Source organism: Abrus precatorius, unplaced genomic scaffold, assembly GCF_003935025.1.
Source record: "Abrus precatorius isolate BTA unplaced genomic scaffold, Abrus_2018 Scaffold10, whole genome shotgun sequence".
NCBI classification, from domain to species: domain Eukaryota; kingdom Viridiplantae; phylum Streptophyta; class Magnoliopsida; order Fabales; family Fabaceae; genus Abrus; species Abrus precatorius.
Genome location: NW_020874292.1, coordinates 3,480,018 through 3,506,741, shown reverse-complemented (window position 1 = coordinate 3,506,741; position 26,724 = coordinate 3,480,018). Strand labels below are relative to the sequence as shown.

General features: G+C 31.6%; 3 protein-coding genes across 3 annotated transcripts; 2 read left to right on the top strand and 1 right to left on the bottom strand.

The window, feature by feature from the left end:
• The first annotated feature begins 1,939 nt into the window (after nt 1–1,939).
• Nucleotides 1,940–3,898, top strand: LOC113868429 (acetolactate synthase 2, chloroplastic-like). Its single transcript, XM_027504006.1, has one exon. It carries the CDS (start codon nt 1,940–1,942, stop codon nt 3,896–3,898), a length of 1,959 nt encoding a protein of 652 aa, XP_027359807.1.
• A 10,090-nt stretch (nt 3,899–13,988) lies between these two features.
• On the top strand, nt 13,989–16,697 carry LOC113871555 (acetolactate synthase 3, chloroplastic-like). Its single transcript, XM_027508649.1, has one exon. The coding sequence runs from the start codon at nt 14,275–14,277 to the stop codon at nt 16,234–16,236; it is 1,962 nt and encodes a 653-aa protein (XP_027364450.1). The 5' UTR covers nt 13,989–14,274; the 3' UTR covers nt 16,237–16,697.
• An 8,219-nt stretch (nt 16,698–24,916) lies between these two features.
• On the bottom strand, nt 24,917–26,724 carry LOC113853174. Its single transcript, XM_027483672.1, has 3 exons — nt 26,461–26,724; nt 26,247–26,351; nt 24,917–26,148 (listed from the first exon to the last, which is right to left on the bottom strand). Exons 1-3 carry the CDS (start codon nt 26,506–26,508, stop codon nt 25,216–25,218), a joined length of 1,086 nt encoding a protein of 361 aa, XP_027339473.1. The 5' UTR covers nt 26,509–26,724; the 3' UTR covers nt 24,917–25,215.

Sequence of the window (26,724 nt, the reverse complement as noted above, 5' to 3'; positions counted from 1 at the left end):
TTGTTAATTAATTAGAATATGCCGTTGATATGATTTTTATATTAATTAATACAAAAATTAATTATTCTTGTTAATATGACAATTTATGATTAAAGAATAGTGTAAAAAAATTGAATCTTCAGCTATGATGAATTTTGAAAAGGATTAAGTTATTTTTCCTTTTTTAAGGAGAGAACATTTTTATATGAAAATTTATTTTTAAAATATTTTAATTTATAATAAAATATGTATTTTCTGTGACAAAAGTGAATTAATTTAATATATAGTATTATAAATTTGTTTATAAATATAATTGAAAATATACATGTTAACATTTTAAAATAATGTTTAATTTGTTGTATATATATTAGTTTAAATATTTAATAGTTTTTCACAATAACTATGGTGGAACAGCCCAAAATTAATCATTCTAGGAAATTCAATTTTAAAGGAAAAGGGACCAAATTAGGAGGGGCAATTGCTAACTCTCTATTCTCCCAAATCAAACAGAACAGCTTGTGTGAATGAGCTAATTAAATTCAAAGAGATGAGCAATGTGAAACTCACTCTTGACTCTTGGAAATGGAAGTTCTGGTTAGTTTGAGCTTAACTTACTATTCTTACTTTCTATTTATTTAATTTTAGCTTTATTTTTATTTTTTTAAAATTTGATTTAGTTTTTTTTAATTATATTTTCATGTTAACATTTTCTTGTAACTTTTCTTCACCTTTCAAATTTATTGATTCGAAGAATTTTGATATCTGCTATAAATATGAGTTAATAATAAAAATGATTAACCATAAAAATTATAGATGTATGAGATGTTGGGATCAAAGAGATTGTTAAGCATTCATAATGCAGAGAACAAAAAGAGTAAAAATAAGTAGTAAATTATAAATGATTTTAAACAATTAAAGAGAGTTTTAGGATTATATAAATTTTTGAACAATAATTTAATAATAAAAAGCATAAAAATATAAAAAAAAAATCTATATTAATAGCAAAAAAGAAAAATTTATGTTCAAAATATTATTTTAAAAACTTAATTTAAGTTAAAATATGAAATAAAAAAGTTAAAGGATTATTTTACTAAAAAAATTAGAAGACTAGATTGAATGAAAAAAACGAAGTGGAGTAAATAAAAATAAAATTTAGAGGACTAAATTAAATAAAAAAATTTACAAAAATAAATAAAAAAAACTTTACTTAAATTTGGAGAAGACAAAATATTTTAAGGTATAATTTTTATGTTCAAGAAATAAGAAAATGAAAAAAATTTATATGTAATTTTTAAAAAATATATTTTTATTAATTAAAATTAATTTTTTATTTTGATAAAAAAATTAATATTTAATATTGTCATGGATCAGCAAAGTAACACAAAATTTTATTTAACTAATAGTAATGAAAAGACTATAAAACTATAAGATAAATTTTGTTTATATAAAATAAGCAAATTTTACTAATACGTTATTTGATTTTTTTTTTTACAAAAATAAATTATTAATTTATCAAAAATAAATATATAACAAAATAAATATAAATTAATTTTATGCATATAAGATAAATTAAATAACAGTAATATAAAAGATTCTATCAAGCAACACACTCTCTTAGAAAATATGTAGTAGGACACTCTTTAATTTAAAAAAAAAAGTTAAAATTTTTAATTTAAAAATTTATTTATTTTAAAAATTAATTTATTTAATATTTATATTAAATATTTTACATAAAATTATTTAATATATTATTATAAATTTTATGAGTGTTAAATAAATTATTCTATTAGATATAATAAAAAAATAAACTCAAATTTAATTAATTTAATTAATTATTTTTTTTAAATTTTAAATTAAATTTGATAAGGATAGCACAAAAATAGTGTATTACTCGGTTTTCCAACCCAGTCAAAGTTTTTCTCTTTATATATAAGGTTAGTGCCTCTGCTCACCAAGCACCATGGCAATCATTGCTTGCACACTCTCCATCTCCCCTTCCTCCTCTTCATACTCCAATAATTTGCCAAAGCACACCATCAAACCCACCTTCCATCTTCTCAACAAACACACACTTCCTCAACCCCTTCAAATCTCGAGCACCCTCTCTAGCTCCACTTTCGAACCAGCCAAACCTTCCACCACCCCAACAACAACACAACCTTTCCTTCCCTCAATCAAAACCGACAACCTCAAAAAAGGTGCTGACATACTCGTTGAGGCTCTCGAACGCCACGGTGTCACCGATGTCTTTGCCTACCCAGGTGGTTGTTCCATAGATATCCACCAAGCTCTCAAGCGCTCCAACATCATAAGAACCATTCTCCCACGCCATGAACAAGGTGGGGTGTTTGCAGCTGAAGGTTATGCACGTTCCACTGCCCTTCCTGGAGTGTGTGTCACCACCTCTGGACCCGGTGCCACCAACCTTGTCACTGGACTCGCCAATGCTAAGATGGATAGTGTGCCTCTTATAGCAATCACGGGTCAAGTCCAACGAAGAATGATTGGCACTGATTCATTTCAAGAGACCCCTATTGTTGAGATGTCAAAATCTATTACCAAGCATAATTATCTTGTTTTGGATGCTAATGATATTCCTAAGGTCGTTAGCGAGGCCTTCTTCGTGGCCACTTCTGGACGGCCCGGCCCAGTTCTCATCGACGTCCCCAAAGACATCCAACAACAGCTTGCTGTTCCTAACTGGGACCAGCCCATTAAGCTCACCGGCTATATTTCCAGGCTGCCCAAGGTTCCCAGCGAGGCCCAATTGGATCAGATTCTGAGGTTAATAATGGAGGCCAAGAAACCGGTTTTGTACGTTGGGGGTGGTTGTTTGAACTCGAGCGTTGAGTTGAGGAGGTTTGTGGAACTCACTGGGATCCCTGTTGCGAGTACGTTGATGGGTCTTGGGGTTTACCCTATTGGAGATGAACATTCCCTTCAAATGTTGGGTATGCATGGCACTGTCTTTGCTAACTATGCTGTTGATAACAGTGATTTGTTGCTTGCCTTTGGGGTAAGGTTTGATGACCGCGTCACTGGGAAACTAGAGGCTTTTGCCAGCAGGGCTAAGATTGTTCACATTGATATTGATTCTGCTGAGATTGGGAAGAATAAGCTGCCACACGTGTCGGTTTGTGCGGATTTGAAAATGGCTTTGGAGGGTATCAATAGGATTTTGGAGAGTAAGGGTGTGAAGGGTAAGCTTGACCTTGAAGCTTGGAGAGAGGAGATTAGTGTGCAGAAACGAAAGTTTCCATTGAGTTATAAGACGTTTGAGGATGGTGTTATTTGTCCTCAGTATGCAATTGAGGTTCTTGATGAGTTGACAAATGGAGATGCTATTATTAGTACTGGGGTTGGACAGCATCAAATGTGGGCTGCACAGTTTTACAAGTACAAGAGGCCTAGGCAGTGGTTAACATCAGGGGGTCTTGGTGCTATGGGGTTTGGATTGCCTGCTGCTATTGGTGCTGCTGTTGCTAACCCTGATGCAATTGTGGTTGATATTGATGGATATGGTAGTTTCATTATGAATGTTCAGGAGTTGGCAACTATTAGAGTGGAGAATCTCCCTGTAAAGATATTGTTGCTGAATAATCAGCATTTGGGTATGGTGGTTCAGTGGGAGGATCGGTTCTATAAGTCCAATAGAGCTCACACTTATCTGGGAGACCCTTCTAGGGAGACAGAGATATTCCCAAACATGCTTAAGTTTGCTGATGCTTGTGGGATACCTGCTGAACGTGTGACCCACAAAGGAGACTTAAGAGCAGCAATACAGAAAATGTTGGACACCCCTGGCCCTTACCTTCTTGACGCCATTGTACCCCATCAGGAGCATGTCTTGCCAATGATTCCAAGTAATGGATGTTTCAAAGATGTCATAACTCAGGAAAATGACAAAAGGAGTCGTTGATTCCTTTGTCAATGATTCGCGGTTTATTCTATACTAGAAAAATGTTCATTTTACTATCACCCTTTTCAAGACACGGATTATACTATTTGTATAATATTTTTTATAATTTATTTAAATGTATTCTCAGCAGTATCTGTCAAGAAAATTGCTTTTTCAAAGGGTTAAAATAATTAAAATAAAACTTTGACAGGGGCTAGTGAAAAATTATTTAGGCTCTTTCTTTTTTTATACGGAAAAAATATCAAAATATGATATTTTGAAAAAAATTATGAAAATTTGGAAACTATTGAAAAATTGTTAGATGTACTTTTAAAATTTTTATTATTTTTTGAAAAATCATTATTAAAGAGTTTTAATTTTTTATAATTTTTTAATATTTTTTAAAATATTATATTTTTATAATTTTTCAAAAATATCATATTTTATTATATATAATTTATAAATCGCATATATAAAAAATATTCAAAATTATTACCCCGTTTACCAATTGTCGCTCAAAAGGGAGAAAAATATAAAGATCCAGAGTTTGAGATACCGTGAAAGTAACGGAGGAACCACTCCCCTCAAAGTGAGAATCATTTGGTTCCCCAACCTAGTATATTTTCAAAAGTATAGAAAAAATAAAATAAAAAGGTTATAAACAAATAATGCATTAAGTGAAAAAAGTGTTTTTTTTATATATATAATAAAGTCATGCGCCATAAAAATAAAGTGAATTGGATTTGACACTATAATAAGACATCACTGTCGTCTCCACTTGAGATGGAGATACTTAATTTTCAGAAAAAATTATTATATTAATTTAAATTGAATAATTATATATTTAAATTTTTAATATTTTAAATTATTATTAATTTATAATTTTATAAAAATATTAATTTTAATTTAATTTTTAATATTATTTATGTTAAATTTTGTTTGAAAGTTTAAAGTGAGACAAAAAAAAGTATTTAAGAGGTAAAGAAAAATAAGAGAAGAGAAGAAGAAAAAAAATTAATTTGAGGAATCTGAAAACATGAATTTAAGAGATTTTATAATTTTTTAAAAATTCTTATTTAATAGTTATTGTCAAAGTCTTTTCTTTCTTTTCTTATTTTTTAAGAAATTAATTCTTAAAAGAAGTTTTAGAACGAGCCCTTATACATTTAATTAATACTTTTAAAAATAGTCGTTTGCTTTTTAAATAAAAATTATTGATAACATTTTTTATTTTTATTTTAAAAATAGTTTCTAAAAGCTATTGTTTTAAAAGAAAAACATAACGATTCAAATAATTCACAAACGAATAATAGTTTATTAGATAATTGACAGATAAATTTTTCTTCAAAAAATAAAGTTCTAAGAAAATTATAGCAATGCATTCTATTAGATAAGAAAGTTTAATTCTTTTTTGAACACTTTATAAAACAATGTTACTAATCCTGATAATTATTGTTTAATAAAAAATTAAATTAAAATAAATAAAATTTTAGTTAAGAGTAAAATAAAAAGTCAACAAAACTAAATGAATTATCTATAATGTCAGTCGTAAGAAAGTTTATTGCAAAACCTGACTATATTATTATAAAGATCGTGAAAACTTCAAATAATAAAATTATATATATATATATATAAAATATGATTAATATATTTAACTGAAACTGAGTTAAAATAAAAATAAATAAATAATTATTATAAATTATTATATAAGTGAATGTTAATATTTATAATTCTTTATATTTTTTATAATTTATGATATTATAATTTTTTTATTTAATTCTTAATAATTAGTCGATTTAAATTTTAATTTATACTCAGTCTTAACTAAAAATTTAATTTCTTACAAAATAGTATTGTTTATATTATAAAATTAAATTATATATATATATATATTATATAAAATCTTAGTTTTCATTTTAATTATAAATTTAAGTTATAAAAATATATCTTTACTTTATTATGAATGAGACTTTTATATCTGCAAAGTTTTAAAATTTGTTGACCTTTTAACAGTTTGAATTCATACATTTGTACAATTCTTCAAAGGTATTCAAAATCTTATGGACTTCATCAAGTTTATTTTAAAATAATATATATTATTAAAAAAATTATTTTAATTATAGTAAGAATTTTATATTTAGTTCTTGAAATATTAAGAAGTTAAAATTTAGTTTCTATAATTAACTCCTTTTTGTTAAATGTTGAATTGGCTAATAGAAAGTCAACTCAACACTTAAATGTGGCATATTACGTCATTTAATTTTATAATATTTTATTTAAAATTAATATTTATAAATAAATTTTTTAACACATTTTTAATAATTGCCGAAAAATTCCTTTCTCTTTCTCTTCTCCCCTCCCACCACACCTCTACCTGCACCACCTTCTCCTTTTCTCTTTCTCCTTCCCTACACCCCACCACCTCTTCCCCCTCCCCCTCCTCACACCCCTCCCTTTTCCCACATTCCAACTTGCATCACCTTTTCACCCTTCCTTTCCCCACACCACACCACCCCTTCCCTCCCCCACAACTCACTCCCAACTCCTTTCCTTTCTCCTTCTTCACATTAAGGAGAAAAATTTAGTTGAAATAAGTGATATAGATAAAGTTTTTGAATTGCATGTCATGATATGTCCTTATTTTAGTGTTTGAGTAATTGTAATAGATCATGGTAACAAGAGATGGTTAGCTTATATTGTTGAAAATGTTAGAATGTTGAGAGAAAATAAAGGGTTTGTTTGTCAGTGCAGGGGCTATGTGGGGAGGGGCTTTAGGTAGAGGGAGAAGGAGGGGAATGAGTTGGGGTGGGGGTAAGGTAATGGGAAAGAGGAAGGGAAAAGGGAAGAATTTCTTTTACAAATATTAAAAATATGTTTAAAGATTTATTTACAAATATTAATTTTAAATAATAAAATAATATAAAATTAAATGATGTGGCATGTTACCTGAGATTGCTTAGAATATTTCTAATGAAAACTTTTTAAAAATATTTCTTTTTGTATTGAAATATATGTTTTTTAGTCTCTATACGGTCACGTCAATATTAAGCAACTCACTCAAATTTACTCCAATGGTAAGAAACTCCAAAAAATTCACTCTAATGATAAGAAATCCTAAGAGTTGGGTGCAGCAGACGAAGGTGCCACCATGGAGATGAGATCACACAGAGAATAAACTGTTCCTTATATTAGAAACGCATTTTCTGTTGAAGAAACCGCAAATGCCATGTTAGATTGCTCCAATGGTGAAGAAATGCAATGATCTGCATCTCATTTTAAGAGACCGTCCACAAAATGGCTACTGGAGATATCCTTAGCTAACTCTCTGTCAACCAGCTTAGCATCTAATGGAAGGAAGTTGATGGTAGAAACTAAATCATAATTTCTTAACATTTCAAGGACTAAATCCTAATAAAAAGTTTTATAAGAATTTATCACAAAATGTACTATATTTATAGCGAACAAAAACATAATTAAGCCTTTTCATAATTAAGACTTTCACATCCACTCTCACAATCTCAATTCATTTTAAAAATCAGCTTTTGTATTAATAATTTGTTCAATATCATTTTAGATCTTCTTCATATCCTCTTTGTATATGGATTTCACTTGCTTCACATAATTTCTACAAATTTCACTTAAGCCATATTTTCCTCATTTAAGCAAAAATTACTGGGGAAAAAAGAGCTCACTAAATAAATATTGTTTAAGTGATCATTAATTCTCTTAAATAACACATGATATTTTAATATTCGCTTAAGCAAATAAAGTCTGACTTAAATGAAAATTGTGTATCATATTTTCACTTAAGCCAAATTATTATGGCTTAATCGAAATTAACTTGACTTAAGTTAAAAATAATTGCTTAAACAAATATTGACGTGGTATAAAAATTATAGAAAATGATTTTCTTACGTTTTTTAGTATTCAACTACATCTCTTTAGTCATCTTTATTTCAATTTAGCCAAGTTGTTTATTTCTATAATAATTGGGATAAATATATGATGTTTACAAATTTAATTAATTCTATTTATAAATTATACAATTCAAAGTATGATAATGCAAAGAGTTATTAGATTTGGAAGACATGGCATGTCAATAGGAGTAGAAAATAAAGAAAAACTGAACAAAATTTCTATAACACTATTTCATTACTTGATTTTATTTGATTTCTTATCTTGAATATTTATTTCAAACTTTTATTACTTAAATTTGAACTAATTTAAAAAATAAAGATAAAAAAGAAGTGAATTAAAAAAAATATAGTTGAGTTTTATGTGAATGAAAAAAATTTATTTTTATACCTATTATAATTATATTTTAGAAAATATTTATTTAAAAAAATACTTTTAAAAAATTTATTTTAAATTCTAATATATAAAAAAAATTAATCTACAAAATTTATTCTAAATTAAATTATAAATATTATAACTTTTAAAACTTTCGCTATAACAGTTTTATTTTTTTATCCCAACAGTTATTTTGAAAAGAAGTTAAGAAAAAGAAAAAACACCGTTGCTGGCATACACACAGAGTCACAAATCAGTGCCCCAATCTATAATTTTTTTTTTTAACAATCCACAGTGAATTTCACATGACATCTGAGATTAGACATGTCTCGCAAATGGACAACCATTTGATAAGTTGAGTAGGGAGCACAAATCAAAGTGCCACCGTGTAGCCTAAGCCTCCTCCAATTATTGCCCCTTATGCATCCCTATCATCTTTTTATTAATCCCAACTAAGAATTTCATCCTAAGAGCACGACCACTCGTGATCATCTCAGTCAATATCAACAACGTCAAGTAGCTACGAATACATACATAGCTAATAATAATGCCTATGACAATTGTAATCAAAGCTGATATTGCCATTATATTCTTGTGATGAGTTTCATTAACAACGATAATTTTTTTAATTTTATTTGGCAGAAGTTATGGCTGTCATTATAATTTGTTTCTTTTTCTCCGATCCCATGATTTTATTTTTCTTCAGAAATTAGGTGCTTTATGATATATCGTAACCTCAACTTGCTCTTCGTGATGATAATTGAAAGCATGAGAGTCCCACTCCAACGAGTCTATCGTTTGTCTTGGGATACCAATGAAGATTGATTTCAACCTGTCCTTCACAAATCACGATTTTAAGCATGATTTGGAACTTAATGTCGTTGGTGGAAGTCAAATCGACAAAAAGTAACCCCTTTTTGTTCTTGTAGATGTGTTGGGAAAATGTTAATGGGAGGTGACAGGAAACACATAAATTCAAATACATTTAGAACAAAGGTATCTAAGTCCAACTACTCTTAAACCACTCAAATTCGATTTGTTAAATATTGAAGTAAATTTGTTTATTTAATTTTTTAAATAAGATTTTGATCCTTTTAAAATTCATAATTATTTTTAATTTAATTTCTCAAAAATTATTTTCGTTTGATTCTTTCATTAATAATTTATTATTCATTTTACTATTTATTTATATGACATTATAACATTTTTTTTAAAGAAAATTTGTCCACCTTATGAGAAAAGACTGGAGGTAATATTTCTTTATTTTTCTCTCTAACTTCCATGTAGCATTTTTATCTTGAGTTTTACTCCACTTTATTTTAACTAAAGAAATATTTTTATTAAATAGTTGTTTAATTCATTGATCAACAATATAGATAGATACTACTTCATAAATCAGATTATCCTTCTGTTATATTATTTTAGGTTCAATAATATAAGATGAAATAAGAATATACTTTCTAAATTGTAAGATTTGAAAGACAAAAATTAGAAAAAAAAATAAGAGTAAGGTAACTTGATAGGCTAAAAGGATAATTTTTTTAAAAAAAATTTAGTAAGAACTAATGAATTCAGGTGCGAGATTTGGAGATTTTATGACTCTAGCAACTCGTGTTAGGTGTAACTCTAAAAAAATACATTATTTCATTCTTGAAATTCTAATAACATTCTTCTATCATAATAGTTTTTCCATGTAGTATGTGACTATGTGTTACTTTCATTTTTTCTTGAATCATTTTAACTTTTTCTGTAGTCTATCATTAACCATTTTTGTCCTAAAATTAAATTTTTTTTGTTTCATACCAACATAAGAGAATTACATTTTCTTTTATCCAGAGCTTCAAACAGTGTCTTATTGATACTTGAATGAAAATTTTTTATATATATGAACTCAATCATATACAAAAATTGATTCTAATTGCTTTTGTATTTCAACTCATAGGCTCTCAAAATATCCTTCAATTATTCTTTCCAATTATTTGTTAATTTGTGGATGATATATTGAACTAAATCTAAGCTTTTTTTTCAAGGTTTGTTGTAAACTTCTCCAAAATCTAGAAGTGAATCAAGGGTCTCTGTTAGATACAATGCTTAAAGACACACCATATAACTTTGTCATTTTTTTATATACAATTGAGTTAACTTCTCCCATGAATAGTAAAGATTAATGGGTAAGAAATAAGAAGATTTAGCCAATCTATTAAATATTACCTATATTATATTATAACTTGTAGGTGTTCTTGATAATCTAGTTACAAAATTCATAGCAATACTATCCAATTCTATTCTATAACAACTAAAGATTGCAGCATTCCAAAGAGTCATTGATGCTTAACCTTTGCCTTTTGAAACATCAAACAAGGCACTAAATATTCATCAAATCTTGATACATTTTTTGAGTGTCTAAATGAATAATTAATTTAATTACTTTTGTGAGTTTCTTCCAAAATCACCTTAATAAGTTCTTCATTTTGTGAAATACATATTGTACTTTAAAATATTAAAATCTCATAAGTGCTTTCTTGAAAATCTTTTTCTTTTCCCTAAGTCATTAATGTTTTCGTATTTTGTATAAATTTATCTCTTTATTGAGTCATTGGATTTTGTTCTAAAAAGTGATTAGTAATTTTTGACATCCCAAACTTAAGACTCTTCAAAATAAATTCTAATTCTAATTTCTGAATCCTCACTATTTTTTAGAATAGAGATGCTCGATCCTTGCAACTAATCAATTATATTATCTATTTTTGAAAATGGATACTTGTTTTTAATGGTTGCCTTATTCAATTGATGATAATTCATACATAATTTTATGGTTCTATCGTTCTTTTTAATCGATAAAATAGGCTTTTTATTTAAAATAAAAAAGAATGTATTTAAAAAGTCTTAATTTTCAAATAAAAATTGAAATATGTCCTAATCGTACTTAATACATAAAATTATACTAGGGTGGAACAAATTATAACTTGTACATAAGTTGCATAGGGCCTAGGTGATTTGCAATTGAGCACTCGTGTGCTCAAATGTAGGCAACATGTAATTTGCATTAGGGTAAGGCAACATGTAATTTGCATATAAATCATACACCCCTTGTGAGAATTATAGACTAGCACGACTATGTTTATAATGAGCACAACCATACTAATCACTAAATATAACATAAGTTTACAATTTATGTTAACACATGTTGAATTTTTGTAACTTTTGTAGTGTTAAACTTTAAAAGAACATAACTTTTACACAAAACTTTGATTCATGCAAATTATATGTTTATTTTATATAACTTTTTAAAATCTATTCAATTAATGTGTATTTTGTTCAATTATAAACTAGTAGGTTATTAAAGGTGATAACCTCATATAAATTAACATTTCTTATTAATAAAAAATTAACTGATCTTGGAAGTCGTTTTAAAATATCTTGTTTATATTAACATAGATCTCACACCATCCCTAGATGATTTGTATTATATATATTTAAATGAGTTTAATGAATAGATCTAAAAAACATATATGAAATAAATATATAATTTTTATAAATTAGAATTAAAAAATGTTATAATCTTTAAAAGTTTAAGATAAAAAAGTTTGAGCACGGTACATGATAAAAGTCACACCACCTTTGGCAAATTAGCAATCTTGGACTCTATCCCACTTCCATGGAGATTTACACATATACATTTTAGCTTTTTCAAAGTAGCCCAAACTTGAATAGTTTAGCATGGTTGGTTTTGTTGTGACAATCTAATGAAAAATAACATCTAAACTTAATATTTCTAATTTTTTTTCACCCTGCAAAATTAGGAAATTCTTAAAACACTTCTAATTTCAACAAAAATTCTTAAAACACTTCTAATTTGTTGCTAAAATATTTTTCGATTGAAAGCTAAATACTTAGAGTATGTTTGATTTTTCTTTTAAAAAGAGTTTTTTTTAAATATAATATAAATTTATACTATATTTAGAAAAAAATAGAAAACTCTTTTTAAAAGAGAAATTAAATATACCTTAATATATTTTAATTTTTATAATTTCTTTTAGAAAATTAGCGTGCCCGCACACACATACACATAATTTTCTTATACTAATATAAGTCTAAAAACTCTTATATTCGATCTGAGCCTTTTATTTAACTTATATCTAACAATTCTGTTCCATATACATAAACTTAAAAATTATATTATCTAAATAACATGTATCTTACACTAGAAACAACCATGCTTAAATTGAATAGGACTACTATAGATGAGAAATATTTGAAACTATAATACTGCATTAATTTCTAAACTTATAATAATAATAATAAAATAAATAAAATTTGAAGTTCAGAAGCATACCCATTTAAATTGAAATGTAATTACATATTAAATCAGTTTTTTTTCCAAAAATATTAAATTATAGTATTCTTTTAAGTAAATTTGTAAAATTAAATATTTATTTCCTTTAAATATATATAGTATGTCATATTATATTATATTATATTATATAGTCATTCAAATTAGCACTCAATTACGATCAAGATATATCAATACTTCATTTTGTATGCAAATATAAATCAATCAACTAAATAGTATTTTATATATGTATATATATATATATATATATATATATATCCTAAAAGTACAATTTAATTATATTTACAATAAAATTTTAAATATTAAATAGAGTATAAAGACTCTCTCTAGTATAGTTCTGCTACATTTTTTAATTTAAATTTATCTTCCATTACTTTTGTATAGAAAATTTATTTTCTTTTATAGTTAAATTAACGATCCTCTAATTCATATTTTCTTTTCTACCACTTTTTGAGCATACAACCTAATTAAATTATTCACATCTTCTTGTATTTACAAATTCAATAAATTAGACTAAAAGTTTACACTTCAATTTCTAAAATTTTTATTTATTTATATTCTAAACTCAGTATTCATAGACAAATCACTCTAGATAAGAATATAATTAATAATAAACTTCCAATTCGTACCTTTATGGACATTAGGACAAATTTGAGATAGGAAGGAAAGTTTTCAAAACTTAATTCGATAACTCTACATGATGCTAAATCAAAATGTTTCAAACATACATTTAAATAAATGATTAAATTATTAATTTGAAATTAATTTTTTAAAAATAATTGTCCATATGTAGAATGAAGTTTTAACTAAAAAAAGAGAGAAAATATAACATTTTAGTCATTTGAAGTGATTTAAATTGAAGAATAATGCTTACTTTTAATTTTAGTACCAAAGAAAATGAAATTGAGAATAATGCTTACATCTTGGTCTTTTATCTAATATTGTTAATGTATATTAAATTATAAGAATTAATTTAAAAATATTTATTTATTTATTTATAAACAAAAGTATAATAATTTTTACGTAAAGACAAATAAAAAAGATTAAATTTATGATTTAATTTTTTAAGCTTTTAAAAATTTTATAAATTTGAGAAATCTCTAATCTAGTTATTATCAAATGTAACTTTAATAATGCTTCAAAGATTAAAAGGACATTCTATACTATTTACATGTGATGTTAGAGTTAAATAGTGAAGCTAATAGTTATCTTAAAAATAGTGTAAATATTTTTTAATTTTTAAAATATTAAAAGAATTATAATAATGAATTTAATAAGAATATAAGATGCTTAAGGTAAACACTATTATTAAAAAAAGAGTAGCATGTGAAAATTACTAAAAAATAACAAAACGTTTATTTTTATTTGGTGGAAAAAGAAAACGTTTTCCGATGGGGGGGGCTAAACGTTTTCTGGATTACTGTAAACATATAAAAATGATAATTGCAAGAGTCCAGTGGTAGGGTTGGTGGGCCGCAGAAAGAAACAAAGCCACAAATGTGACTATCATTTGGAACAAAGCAGCCACTTCACTTACATCTCATTCACATGCCAGACACACCACATACTACACCACCACCACCACCACCAGCTTTCTTTCATTTTCCCCTTACTATTATACCCCCCACAAGAACTACAAAAACAAACACACCCAAGGCCAAAAAGGTAAAACAAGCACCAACAAAACGAAATCTCCCTCTTTCCTTCTCCAACCATACACAGTTCCCACACACAGCAATCTCTGCATTCAGCAATGGCGGCCACCGCTTCGAGAACCCCATTCTCTTCTTCCTCTTCATACCCCAACTTCCCAAAACGCAATGTCAGATTCACTCTCCCACTCTCTCCAACCTTCAACAAACCCAACCCCACACACCCTCTCGGAATCTCATGCTCCCTCTCCAAACCCCCCGCCGCATCCGCCACCACCTCCACCGCCGCCCCCCCCGCCGAGCCCTTTGTCTCGCGCTTTTCCGCCACCGAGCCCCGCAAGGGCTCCGATATCCTCGTGGAGGCGCTGGAGCGGCAGGGCGTCACGACGGTGTTCGCGTACCCCGGCGGCGCGTCGATGGAGATCCACCAAGCTCTCACGCGCTCCCACAGCATCCGGAACGTCCTCCCTCGGCACGAGCAGGGCGGTGCCTTCGCCGCCGAGGGCTACGCGCGCTCCACCGGGCTTCCCGGTGTGTGCATCGCAACCTCCGGGCCCGGTGCCACCAACCTCGTTAGCGGCCTCGCCGACGCCATGATGGACAGCATCCCACTCGTCGCCATCACCGGCCAAGTTCCCCGGAGAATGATCGGCACCGACGCGTTCCAAGAGACCCCAATCGTGGAAGTTACCAGATCCATCACCAAACATAACTATCTCGTTCTGGACGTGGATGACATCCCTAAGGTCGTTAGCGAGGCCTTCTTCGTGGCCACTTCTGGACGGCCCGGCCCAGTTCTCATCGACGTCCCCAAAGACATCCAACAACAGCTTGCTGTTCCTAACTGGGACCAGCCCATTAAGCTCACCGGCTATATTTCCAGGCTGCCCAAGGTTCCCAGCGAGGCCCAATTGGATCAGATTCTGAGGTTAATAATGGAGGCCAAGAAACCGGTTTTGTACGTTGGGGGTGGTTGTTTGAACTCGAGCGTTGAGTTGAGGAGGTTTGTGGAACTCACTGGGATCCCTGTTGCGAGTACGTTGATGGGTCTTGGGGTTTACCCTATTGGAGATGAACATTCCCTTCAAATGTTGGGTATGCATGGCACTGTCTTTGCTAACTATGCTGTTGATAACAGTGATTTGTTGCTTGCCTTTGGGGTAAGGTTTGATGACCGCGTCACTGGGAAACTAGAGGCTTTTGCCAGCAGGGCTAAGATTGTTCACATTGATATTGATTCTGCTGAGATTGGGAAGAATAAGCTGCCACACGTGTCGGTTTGTGCGGATTTGAAAATGGCTTTGGAGGGTATCAATAGGATTTTGGAGAGTAAGGGTGTGAAGGGTAAGCTTGACCTTGAAGCTTGGAGAGAGGAGATTAGTGTGCAGAAACGAAAGTTTCCATTGAGTTATAAGACGTTTGAGGATGGTGTTATTTGTCCTCAGTATGCAATTGAGGTTCTTGATGAGTTGACAAATGGAGATGCTATTATTAGTACTGGTGTTGGACAGCATCAAATGTGGGCTGCACAGTTTTACAAGTACAAGAGGCCTAGGCAGTGGTTAACATCAGGGGGTCTTGGTGCTATGGGGTTTGGATTGCCTGCTGCTATTGGTGCTGCTGTTGCTAACCCTGATGCAATTGTGGTTGATATTGACGGAGATGGTAGTTTCATTATGAATGTTCAGGAGTTGGCAACTATTAGAGTGGAGAATCTCCCTGTAAAGATATTGTTGCTGAATAATCAGCATTTGGGTATGGTGGTTCAGTGGGAGGATCGGTTCTATAAGTCCAATAGAGCTCACACTTATCTGGGAGACCCTTCTAGGGAGACAGAGATATTCCCAAACATGCTTAAGTTTGCTGATGCTTGTGGGATACCTGCTGAACGTGTGACCCACAAAGGAGACTTAAGAGCAGCAATACAGAAAATGTTGGACACCCCCGGCCCTTACCTTCTTGACGTCATTGTACCCCATCAGGAGCATGTCTTGCCAATGATTCCAAGTAATGGATGTTTCAAGGATGTCATAACTGAGGGTGATGGTAGAACGAGGTACTGATTGGCTAAGCCAATTATATTTATTCCTTGGTGCTTTGTTTTTGTACAATATAGTATGATGTTGTCGTAGTTGCTGCATTAGACCTGTGGTGAGAATCTTAGTTTGTAGTAGTTTTGGTAGAACGACTTTGTAGTTTCCTTTTATTAACTAATATTATCCAGTGGCACCTATACCTGTTGCTTGTACCTTCGCTTTTTGCAGTAGTGAGACTGAAGATGAAGTTAAGTAATGTTTCTGTTCTTAGACATCTAAATAGAATCTATTAAAGAAGTCAAGAGTTAATGTAATGAAGCATCTTGAAAATGAGATGAAGATATCAGGTTACATATTCAAGCTGTTTCTTTTCCTTTTTGAGCAATTGATTAATGTATAGCAGCAGGTTCAACAGAATCTTGAACTCGTGTAGGCAATCATTATAAGCACGTTCGTATTTTAACTCACCATTTCCATTTAATGGAAATTGAGACTACTATGCTGGCGTAGTTACGATTTGAGACATTTTGTTGACAAAACGTCAGTATCTTCGTTCTTCACCGAGTGAATCCGAAATCCAGAGATGGTTTTAAAAAGTCAGAAATGGTAAGATATATACCGAAAACGACTTCTTAACTAGGGTCATTTTTTTGTTTATGGCATTTTTATCACGAAAGTTCCTGAATATGGACTTGTAATGAATATTACATGTATATGGGATTTGAAAAATCGCATGCGGTGATTTTTAAAGAATGAAAATTTGTTTAACGTAAAAAACACTTTACTATTGGCGATTTTAAAGCAGAAAAGTGCTTTTATATATTCAAAAATTGCCATTTGCGATCTTAAAAAAAAAATTATCATTGGCGAGTTTTCAAAAAATTTGTCTATATATAATTTATTTGTATTTTTAGTGAATTGCATCTTGAAAATCTTTTATTCTATATTTCTGAATTCTTCTTCCTTATATTTTATAGTTGAAATGAGTGCAAATACAATAGTTTACTTTAATGGTGAGATTATTTCAAATACGAGTGAAGGTGTGAGATTTACGTGTGAGAAGCTAACTTACATTTATATTCCTTACAATATATCATTTGAAGCACTTAAATATTGGCTTTATCAATATATTAAAGTAGAGACTCCAAAAACAGTAGAAAGTAATTTACAGGTGTCCAATCTCTATTTTTGGAGGTTTCATGCAATACCAAGTGATGACAATAAGCAATGATGATGATATTCAACAAATGTTTCAGATTTATTACGAGCGTCATGACCAAAATCCTTCAATTGAGTTATATGTTATCTTTAAACAAATTACAATTGCTGCATATGCTAGTGTTGTTCCTAACAAAGATGTTGAATGGGAACAAAACATTGTCGAAAGCAACGATGACGACTTTGAAGGAGATTATGAAAGTAGTGAGGATAGTGATGATGATAGTTTGGATGACGATGCAGATGATGAGGACTCTCATTTATCAAACTCAGTGAATGACCAACATATGTCTGGGGTTCCATCATTCATGCGTGCTTTAGATCTTAATGCTATGCAAGTTCCTAAATTTTCAGAGTATGCTAACTTAGGTATGTTGACATGTTTTATTATATTTGTAGTAATAAATTTATCTTTAGTTGTGTGAATGATATTTAGTTAGTTAGTTTTTTTTTTTTTTTTTTTTTGTGTTTTATAGGTCATTGTGACATAGACGGAGAATTGTATTTTGGAATGCAATTCAATGACAGAGAAGTTGTACGAAAAATTAAGAGTTATAGTATATTAAAAGGAGTAGACTGTAAAGTTTTCGAGTCTGAATCAAATACGTTTTATTGTAAATGTGTCAGTTATGACAGAGATTGTGAGTGGCTTGTTCGAGCTAGTTTGAGGAAGAACAAGTATTTTTGAGAAATTAGAAAGTATAATGGGCCACATAGTTGTACTTGTGCAAGGATTTCACAAGATCATAGAAAGTTAGATGTAGAGACAATTGCAGAATGTATTAAGCCAATGATTGAATCTGACTCTTTTTTTAAGATAAAATTAGTGATTAGTAAAGTTCAAGCTCGATATGGATACTCAACAACATATCTAAAAGCATGGATGACAAAGCACAAAGCAATTGAAAATGTATTTGGTCAGTGGGAAGCCTCATATGAAGCCCTACTGCAATGGTGTATAGCAATGTGTGATGTTGTTCAAGGATCAGTTGTTCAGTTGGATGTTGTTCAAGCTTAACATAATGATAACCAGGTTCCTGATGTTCAAATATTTCGTAGAGTTTTGGTCTTTGCATTAGAGCATTTAGACATTGCAAACCACTTGTGCAGGTCGATGGGACACATTTATATGGAAAATACAAAGGAGCTCTATTAGTGGCAGTTGCACAAGATGACAATCAAAATATATTACCAATTGTCTTTGCTATTGTTGAGGGAGAAACTGCAGATGGTTGACAATTTTTTCTTGATAATTTACGCAAATATGTCGTGACGTAAGATGACGTTGGTATTATTTCTGATCGTTACGAGTCAATTAATGCAGTAATAAGACGAAGCAATGGACAGTGGGAATCTCCAAAAGCATTCCATATGTATTGTATCAGCCACATTGCTGCCAATTTTTTGCAAAAATTCAAGATATCTTACTTGCAAAAACTTGTCGTCTATATGGGTAATTGATATTATTTCAGTACTTTTAAAATTATATGCAAATATTGTTTGGATTTAGCAATGGTTATATAGATGGGTTGGTGTTTTGCAGGTTATTTGAGAAAGGAACATAAATTTAATATTCATTATGAGCAATTACGGAAACGTGGAGAGATTTATACAGACTGGCTTGATGAAATTCCACGAGAGAAGTGGATTCTTGCATATGACAGTGGGCATCGATGGAGTCATATGACCACTAACCTTGTTAAGTGCATTAATTCAGTGTTAAAGAGTGCTCACAATCTTCCAGTAACAGCACTGATTAGAGCAACATACTTTCGATTGGCTGAGCTATTTGCACGTAAAGGGCGTGAGGCACATGCACGGAAAGAGGCTGGACATATTTTCTCTGAAGCAGTCATGACTCGAGTTCAATCATGTGAATAGGCCTCTAGAAATCTTTGTGTGACTGTATTCGACAGAAGGAATGAGACTTTTCTCGTTCAAGATGTATCCAACAGTCAAGAATATAAAGTCGATTTGAGGCAAAGGTATTGTGACTATGGTGACATACAAACTGATCGATATCCATGTTGTCATGTGATTGCTGCTTGCTCTAGTCAAAATATTGATTGGCGTGCTTATGTTGATGATATTTACAAGATCAATGAGATATGCAAAGTTTACAAAATGGAGTTTGGGGTGATTGGAAATGAAAACACATGGCGAAAATATAGAGGTCCAAAACTTTGTCCAAACCCGACCTTAAAGTGCACAATTAAAAGTCGTCTGAAATCAACACATTTTCTTAATGAGATGGACATGCGTGAGATGAGAAGACCACGAAGGTGTAGTCTTTGCCGAGGTGAAAGTCACAGTCGAAGGAGATGTCCAAATGCTCCTGGGTCTAGTTCACAGTATTGATTTTTACAAAGGTAGTGTTGATGTTGTTAAAGTTAATATACTCAATGTTGATCTTCATGTTCGTAGTGTTATTATTATTGATGTTCATGTTCTTATTAATGTTGTTGTTCCTTTATTAATTCTTATATTTAGGTACTTTTAAATTATTAATACTTCATTAAAAATATTAACTATTTATTTGACGAATGATGAAGAACATAACATTGATTAAGGAACATGGAAATGGAAGTAAATCAAAGTGAAAATAATAACTATACATATAGATAGAAATTTCATTGATAACAAACATAACATTGATTAACAAACTTGGAATTTAAAATACATTCAAACTATAGATACTAATTATAAGCCTAAATTATTGGTATTGATGCTCATTTTCCCTTTTTCTTCTTAATTAGTGATGGGATATATCTATCAGGGGCATGAGTAAACGAACGTAACATGCATGAAAAAAAGCCCCTTTGTCTGCCTCCTCTAGGTCCATCATCCTCCACACCCTGCTCATCTGTGGCCTCGCTTGTCTCTTCTTCATGTGATGTAGGTTCTACATCCAAAGCATTTTCAGATGCACCTGTAAATGTCTGTTGTGTCATCTCCCAAGACATGATTGGTATGGAGCATTGTTCACTTGGAGTAACTAGTTCTGGTCGATAAACTTCTTCATCAATAGCTGCTTCTTCCACGGTTGCGTTCTCATTAAGGTCAATTCCAATGTGAGGAATGTCTTGACAATGTGTGTCATCATCAATGATAAAGTCATATGTGGATAGAAACCCATGAGACATGACACTTCCAGTGCTACAATCAACAAATCTCCTTCCATGTGATCCTCTACTTTTGGAGCCACGACGAATATCTCTTCTATCCATAAACATGCTTGAAGGTTGGGGTTGTTCATCCCATTGAAACGGATGCCACTGGTTCGTATGCGGTGACCAATAAAATTCCTCATTTGGTTGAACAGAGGATGGGGGAATCCCTTGTTGCTGCGTGAGTGGAGACATGGAATTTTACTCTAACAGGCACTGTTATTGTTGAGATTGTGGCTGCTCCATTTGTAGGGACAACCAAAACCAATTAATTGCATAGATTGTGTACCAACTCCAATACTCATTTGAAGGGTTATAGTTGTCAATTGACATTCCTTCTAATGTACGTTGATGTCGATTTTCCCACATTGTCACCCAATCATCATGTATTAATCTCCAATTCTTTGGTTCTCTTAAACCACGCAAGTCTTTGTTATGGACTCCCTCAAGACTTTGGGGCGGAAGAGGAATAGACTGAGCAAATCCATATTGACGCATTACACGGTCAGCTGCATGCCACTCTACAACCTCAAAGCATATCAATGGACTTATAGTTGACCACAATAGACGTTCGCCTCTCACGTCATCTGGAATAACTGTGTCAATAGCTTCATCCTCATATGGTCGCCATAAAAACTACATTAACACAAAATACATTATATATACCTTAGTAATGTGAAAGAGGTACAAAATTATTTAACAACAGTTAACATATATGAACTGATACCTCACGAAGTCCCATTTTATCTAATGACACTCTAACATTTCCAAGGTCTCTATATGGAGTGTTGGTTGGATATCGAATGTGTCACCATCTAAGTGCAAGTGGAAATATTATTGGTTCACTAGGTATTAGAGCAAACCACAGGAGCCGGTGCTATGCCCATACCTGTAGCAGTATTAGGCATCCATAAATTTCTTTAGCATCTTGTCGTGAACCACGATCTAGACCTCTATACAAAAAGGCAAGGCATGCCGAACCCCAACTGTATATTCCAATTTCATCAACATTCACCAACAACTGTATGAATTTTTCATGGACTACTGAATTACTTTTATTTGACATTAGAACATGTCCCAACAAAGAAAGTATGTATCCACGAGCATGTTGTGCTATCCTATGGTCAGAATTAGTAGGAAGCCAACCAAAATGTCGCGTGATCCACTTTAATCTTATTTCTGAACCTTCAACATCATGAAATCCAGGCCGACTACCTAGTAATTGCTCACACATATCCTACAATGCTATAGTATTCGGATTAGTAGAACCAGTAACAGGTAGACCATTGATTTGCAGTCCAAGCAACATAGCAACATCTTATAATATTACTGTGCATTCTCCACAAGAAAGATAAAATATATGTGTTTCTGGTCTCCAACTTTCAACAAGTGCATTTACAAGCCCACCATTTATATGCATTTGACATATTTGTGCAACACGATAAAGTCCAGCATTTTGTAAAATGTCATATATCTCAGGTTTAGGCGGTGATATGGCTAAGTGACGAGGTCGTAATAGTTTCATTACTTGACATAAAAAAATAATTAATCATTAAATACATTATTTAAATTATTATATTTTAAAATATTATTTAATCATATTAGATATTTAATCACTAAATACTAATATTTAATAACTAGCCATAATTAGAAAATTATATTTTTAATAACATAAATCATAAAAATTACTTACATTTTGAGCTCGTACTAATTCTGAGATGTGCTTCTGCGAATCCATAGTTGTATCACGAACTATATTAAAGAAATTTGTTAATCTACAATATTTTTGAAAAAATTTCAACTACTTATTTTTTTACTCTTTTTTTCTTTTATTTTCACTCTTCTTCTTTTTCTTCATCTTCGATTCTATCTTTTGTCTTCCACCTTAATTCTCTCTTCTACGTTCTCTTTGCGTATGAGTTTATGACTGAAAGGGTCATTATATAGGTACGAGCTCTCTTTGTGCATGAGTTTTGCCATCTTGGTTCTCCAGGGACGAGTTTCTCGCTTTGAAAAAAATCCATTTACACTCTAATGCAACTGGCAGTGGCAGAGATTCTTTCAAAAATTGCCATTGGCAATTTTTTATTCTGCAAAATTTGTATTCAGCATTCACGCTTTACTTTTTCTGACAAATAGCCAGGCTGAACATGCCAATATGTCAAAACTCGCCGCTAGCGGTTTTTCATTAAGGCCACGTTCTTAATGCAAATTTGTCAAAACTCAGCGCTATAAGGCTATGCTCTTGTCAATATTTCAAAGCTACTATTCATTACATTTAGAGAATTTAACTATTGTTGATTCTTCAAAAATCGCCACCTACGAGTTTTAAAAATTCATACTTCCATAAAATTGTCACAAATAACATATTATCATAATTATCATTTTTATATCCCATATTTAAATTAATAAACCTCTTAACTAACAGGCTTCATGATTTTAGATAACTTCATACGGTAAGTGGCGAAGTTGCTTTTTAATTTCACTAATAAAATGCATTTTTTTAATATTTTCAATATATCACCTAACATTTATTTGTTATTAATTTTAAGTCTTGCATAAAGTCTAGAGTCTAGAGTTGTTTAAGAAACCTATATGTTTTCGAACAAATCAATAAAAACCAAGATACTTGTCTTTCTCCTTATTGAAATAGTGGCATTATTTTAACTATAAACACAAATCATTCAATGGAACTACAAGAGGGAGTATGAAGATCAAGAGCAAGTGAGATGACCTAATCAGCACACATAAGAATGTTTCCCATGTTCCCTATGTACAAAGGAATCCTTTCCAGTATTAAATGATGGTAATGCAAACAACTATTCATTGTTTTAAAATTCTTCAAATATTAAGATGAGAAAAGTTAAATCAAGGTTAGATTTATTGGCATATCAGCTTCTAATCTATTTGACATGAACAATCTTGACATGCCAAAATTGAAAGTTATGGTGGAGAAGAATTAAGTAAAAGGTGTCTAAAATAACTAATTTAGGAGGTTGAGTGATTATTTAAGGTTGCCAATGTGGTATGTCACACTATCACAATTGATAGATTTCAAGGTGCAAAGCAGAACTGAAATTAGTCAGTAGGATTTGATGGATCCAACTTGAAATCTTTCATATTCTTGTTTTCTTTATACATAGAATTTGTTGGTGTTCAAGACTACACAAGTCACGAGTTTTCTACAAGTTTCTGCAGTTTAAGGCTCTCGTGGAAAGCAAACTTAGAACCGAAATAAAAAGGTTTATAACAGATCTAGAGGCAAAGTATTGTTGGCTGGAATGAACTATGCAATTGTTTTCAATGTTTAACTGAATCAGAAGTAATGAAGCACTTTGAAAATGAGATGTAGATATCATGGTAAACTCATTCCATTTCCAACTCTCCGTTTTCAGTTACTGGGACTTGTCACAAATATTCTCAGCTTAACAGTTTCAATGACAAAACATTCTTCTTCATTGGGTGATTAAGAAATCAAGGGATAGTTTTCACAAGTAAAAACTGTGTATGAAAATGGAAACACAATAGATATCAAGAAAGACCAATTCAACAACCAGCATCATGTTTCAAGATAACTTCAAGTCTCCACTCCCATCCTAATGTCCAATATCCTCGGTGCCCTTCTGAATTGTAGAACATGGTTTTAAGACATTTATGTTGATGTCTAACATAGAACGAACTACAGTGCAAGTCTTGCAGTAACGGGGGAAGGACAAAACAAACCTTTTGACGTTGCACTACAGACAACTTGCTAACATGATTCGACATTCGACATGCTTCCACTCAATTATTTAGGGAGCGTTTCGAAAATTTTATGGAGAGTATATGAAAATAATTTGTAATTTTCATAAGCTCTTTTTAGCTTATTTCAATAAGTTTTTTAATGTTGTTTATCAAAATAAGCTCCATTTATGTCATAAGTTCTTTTGTAATACGAATGAATTGAATAAGATATTAATTAAGCTGTTTGCATAAACATACCAATGAATTGTCTTGGTCTACATGTCCCTAAATATAGATATTACCAAATGCAAGCACAGAATTTCGTGACAGCACTCAATTAACTAAAATTTGCACGCCCATGACCACTTGGATATTTGCTTTTGTATGTTGCTAGATAAAGTATAAAATGGCCAGGATTTGCTACTTGGACAACTTCTAGTTCTTGGAATCTAAGGTTTAATGACTATCTAGCAAGCATGTCAAAACGGGATAAGAGATTTTGTGGCAGTAATTGAAGATGCTGTCATTGATTTTGGCTAAGGCAACAAGGGGAACATGCATTTGTTACTCTCCGAATTGATGTTGGAAGTTATAGTAAGACAAAATTCTCCAAAACCAATTAATTGTCATGAAAAAAATGGATTTGGCAAAAATAATTTACCAAACTAAGATAATTAATTATAACTTACAAATACAAATAGCCCACATGATTTGGAATCCATTGCAGATGCATCCAAAACAGTATTCAGTAGTCTTTTATATGTATGTGTTAATTTATTCAATCTACAAAGTAGGGCCAGGAAAAACTCATGGCTTCTCAGAGTCCATGATACCAAATTTACTAATTGCTCTGCAGTTTAAATGTCGTCTAAAATAATGGGCAAGTACCCCGTGTCACTCATTCAACTACCTGGGATGAAGCAGCTGAGATCTCAAATGATTTCTTTCTTACTAACAGGCAAGTGATTCTTGAAGGATTGGAATGAGTGTTGTCAAGGCTACATATCACGAAGTCTGGCCGGTGAAGCGCGAGAGGTAGCCTATCCTTTCCCACTACCAAAGCAGATGCATCAAGTAGAACATGCCAGTTGTTCCTATGAGCCTCAGAAATCCAATGCATTGTTCCATTTGCATCTGCTGGATAAGAGAACAAGCCTTTTGAACTGATCTTACACCTCCTCCTAAAGTTTTGGCTAAGCTGCGACCCTCTGATCCTTAAATCTAGCCAAGTCTTGGGTGCTGAGATCACCTTGGACTCCTTAAAAGAAGCAAATTCCCTGATATAGTCTTCTTCTTGATCTAGAATTGTCATGTAGTAGTTTCCCTTAACAAAAGGGTAACTTTCTCCCACCAACATCATAGCATCCTTGTAGCTTGGAGTGAAGAGAACAAGGTACTCATCATCAGGTAACCCATAATGCTTCAAAACCTTATTTCTAGCTTGGATTTCTGGGATTGAAATGAAACTTCCTGGGAATGAGGATTTCTTGTTGAGAATGTCTAGTAATCTTGATGGCTCCAACTGGATCTTGGCTCTATCCATTTCAGGGAGATTACTACCAAACAAGTATCCAGAAGAATCTCTAGGTGACTTGCCTCTATCATCTGACAAAGGTTCTGAAGGCTCCTCATTGATGATAAAGCTAGATAAGTCAATTCCATTCCCATCTCCTTCAATTAGCCCTGCATATTCTGGATACTTTGCAAGCACATACTGTTCAACATATTCCATTTCTTTCTGTGTGATTGGACCTGACCATCTAAGATCGATGTCACGGATATTTGATATGGCTTCAGCTATGATGTGAGGAGGAATCAACGTGTGCCGTTTCTGTTTTGTACCGATTCAAACCATTTATTCGGCTTCAATGGATGTGATATATACAATCTCTACAAACAAAGAAGTAAAACTTGGAATACTAAAATTACCTTTAAGACCATGCTGTTTGATTTGCAGCTTTCTGCAATTAATCTGTGCGTTGGATTTTTCTGAGTGTCTTTCACCTCATTTTCCACCATCTCTTGATATGTTACCTGCCATAGGGTCTAGACTTTAGAATTTTTGAAGCTTTAGCATTTGAACTAAAAATCACATGTAAGGACAAATATGAACTGAATATAGCTTTGATTTGTGAAACTTTACCTCAGATCCTCCGTCTGAAATTTCATGCTCCTGTCTGTTTGTTCCCATAGTAATATTTGTCTCACTTACAGAAACATAAGATTGTTGTATTTCAGTGTCCAATACCTGAGAAAATCTTAGGTAAAAGGCACAGAAAAAAAAAAGAGGTTTCTATGTATAAAAGTTATGCTGAAATATTCCCTAGCAGAAGGTTGAGAAAGACTTAGGTTAGAGATGTATCAGGCTAATTAAGAAGGGGTATCTTGAACTAAAAGAAGTCACTTG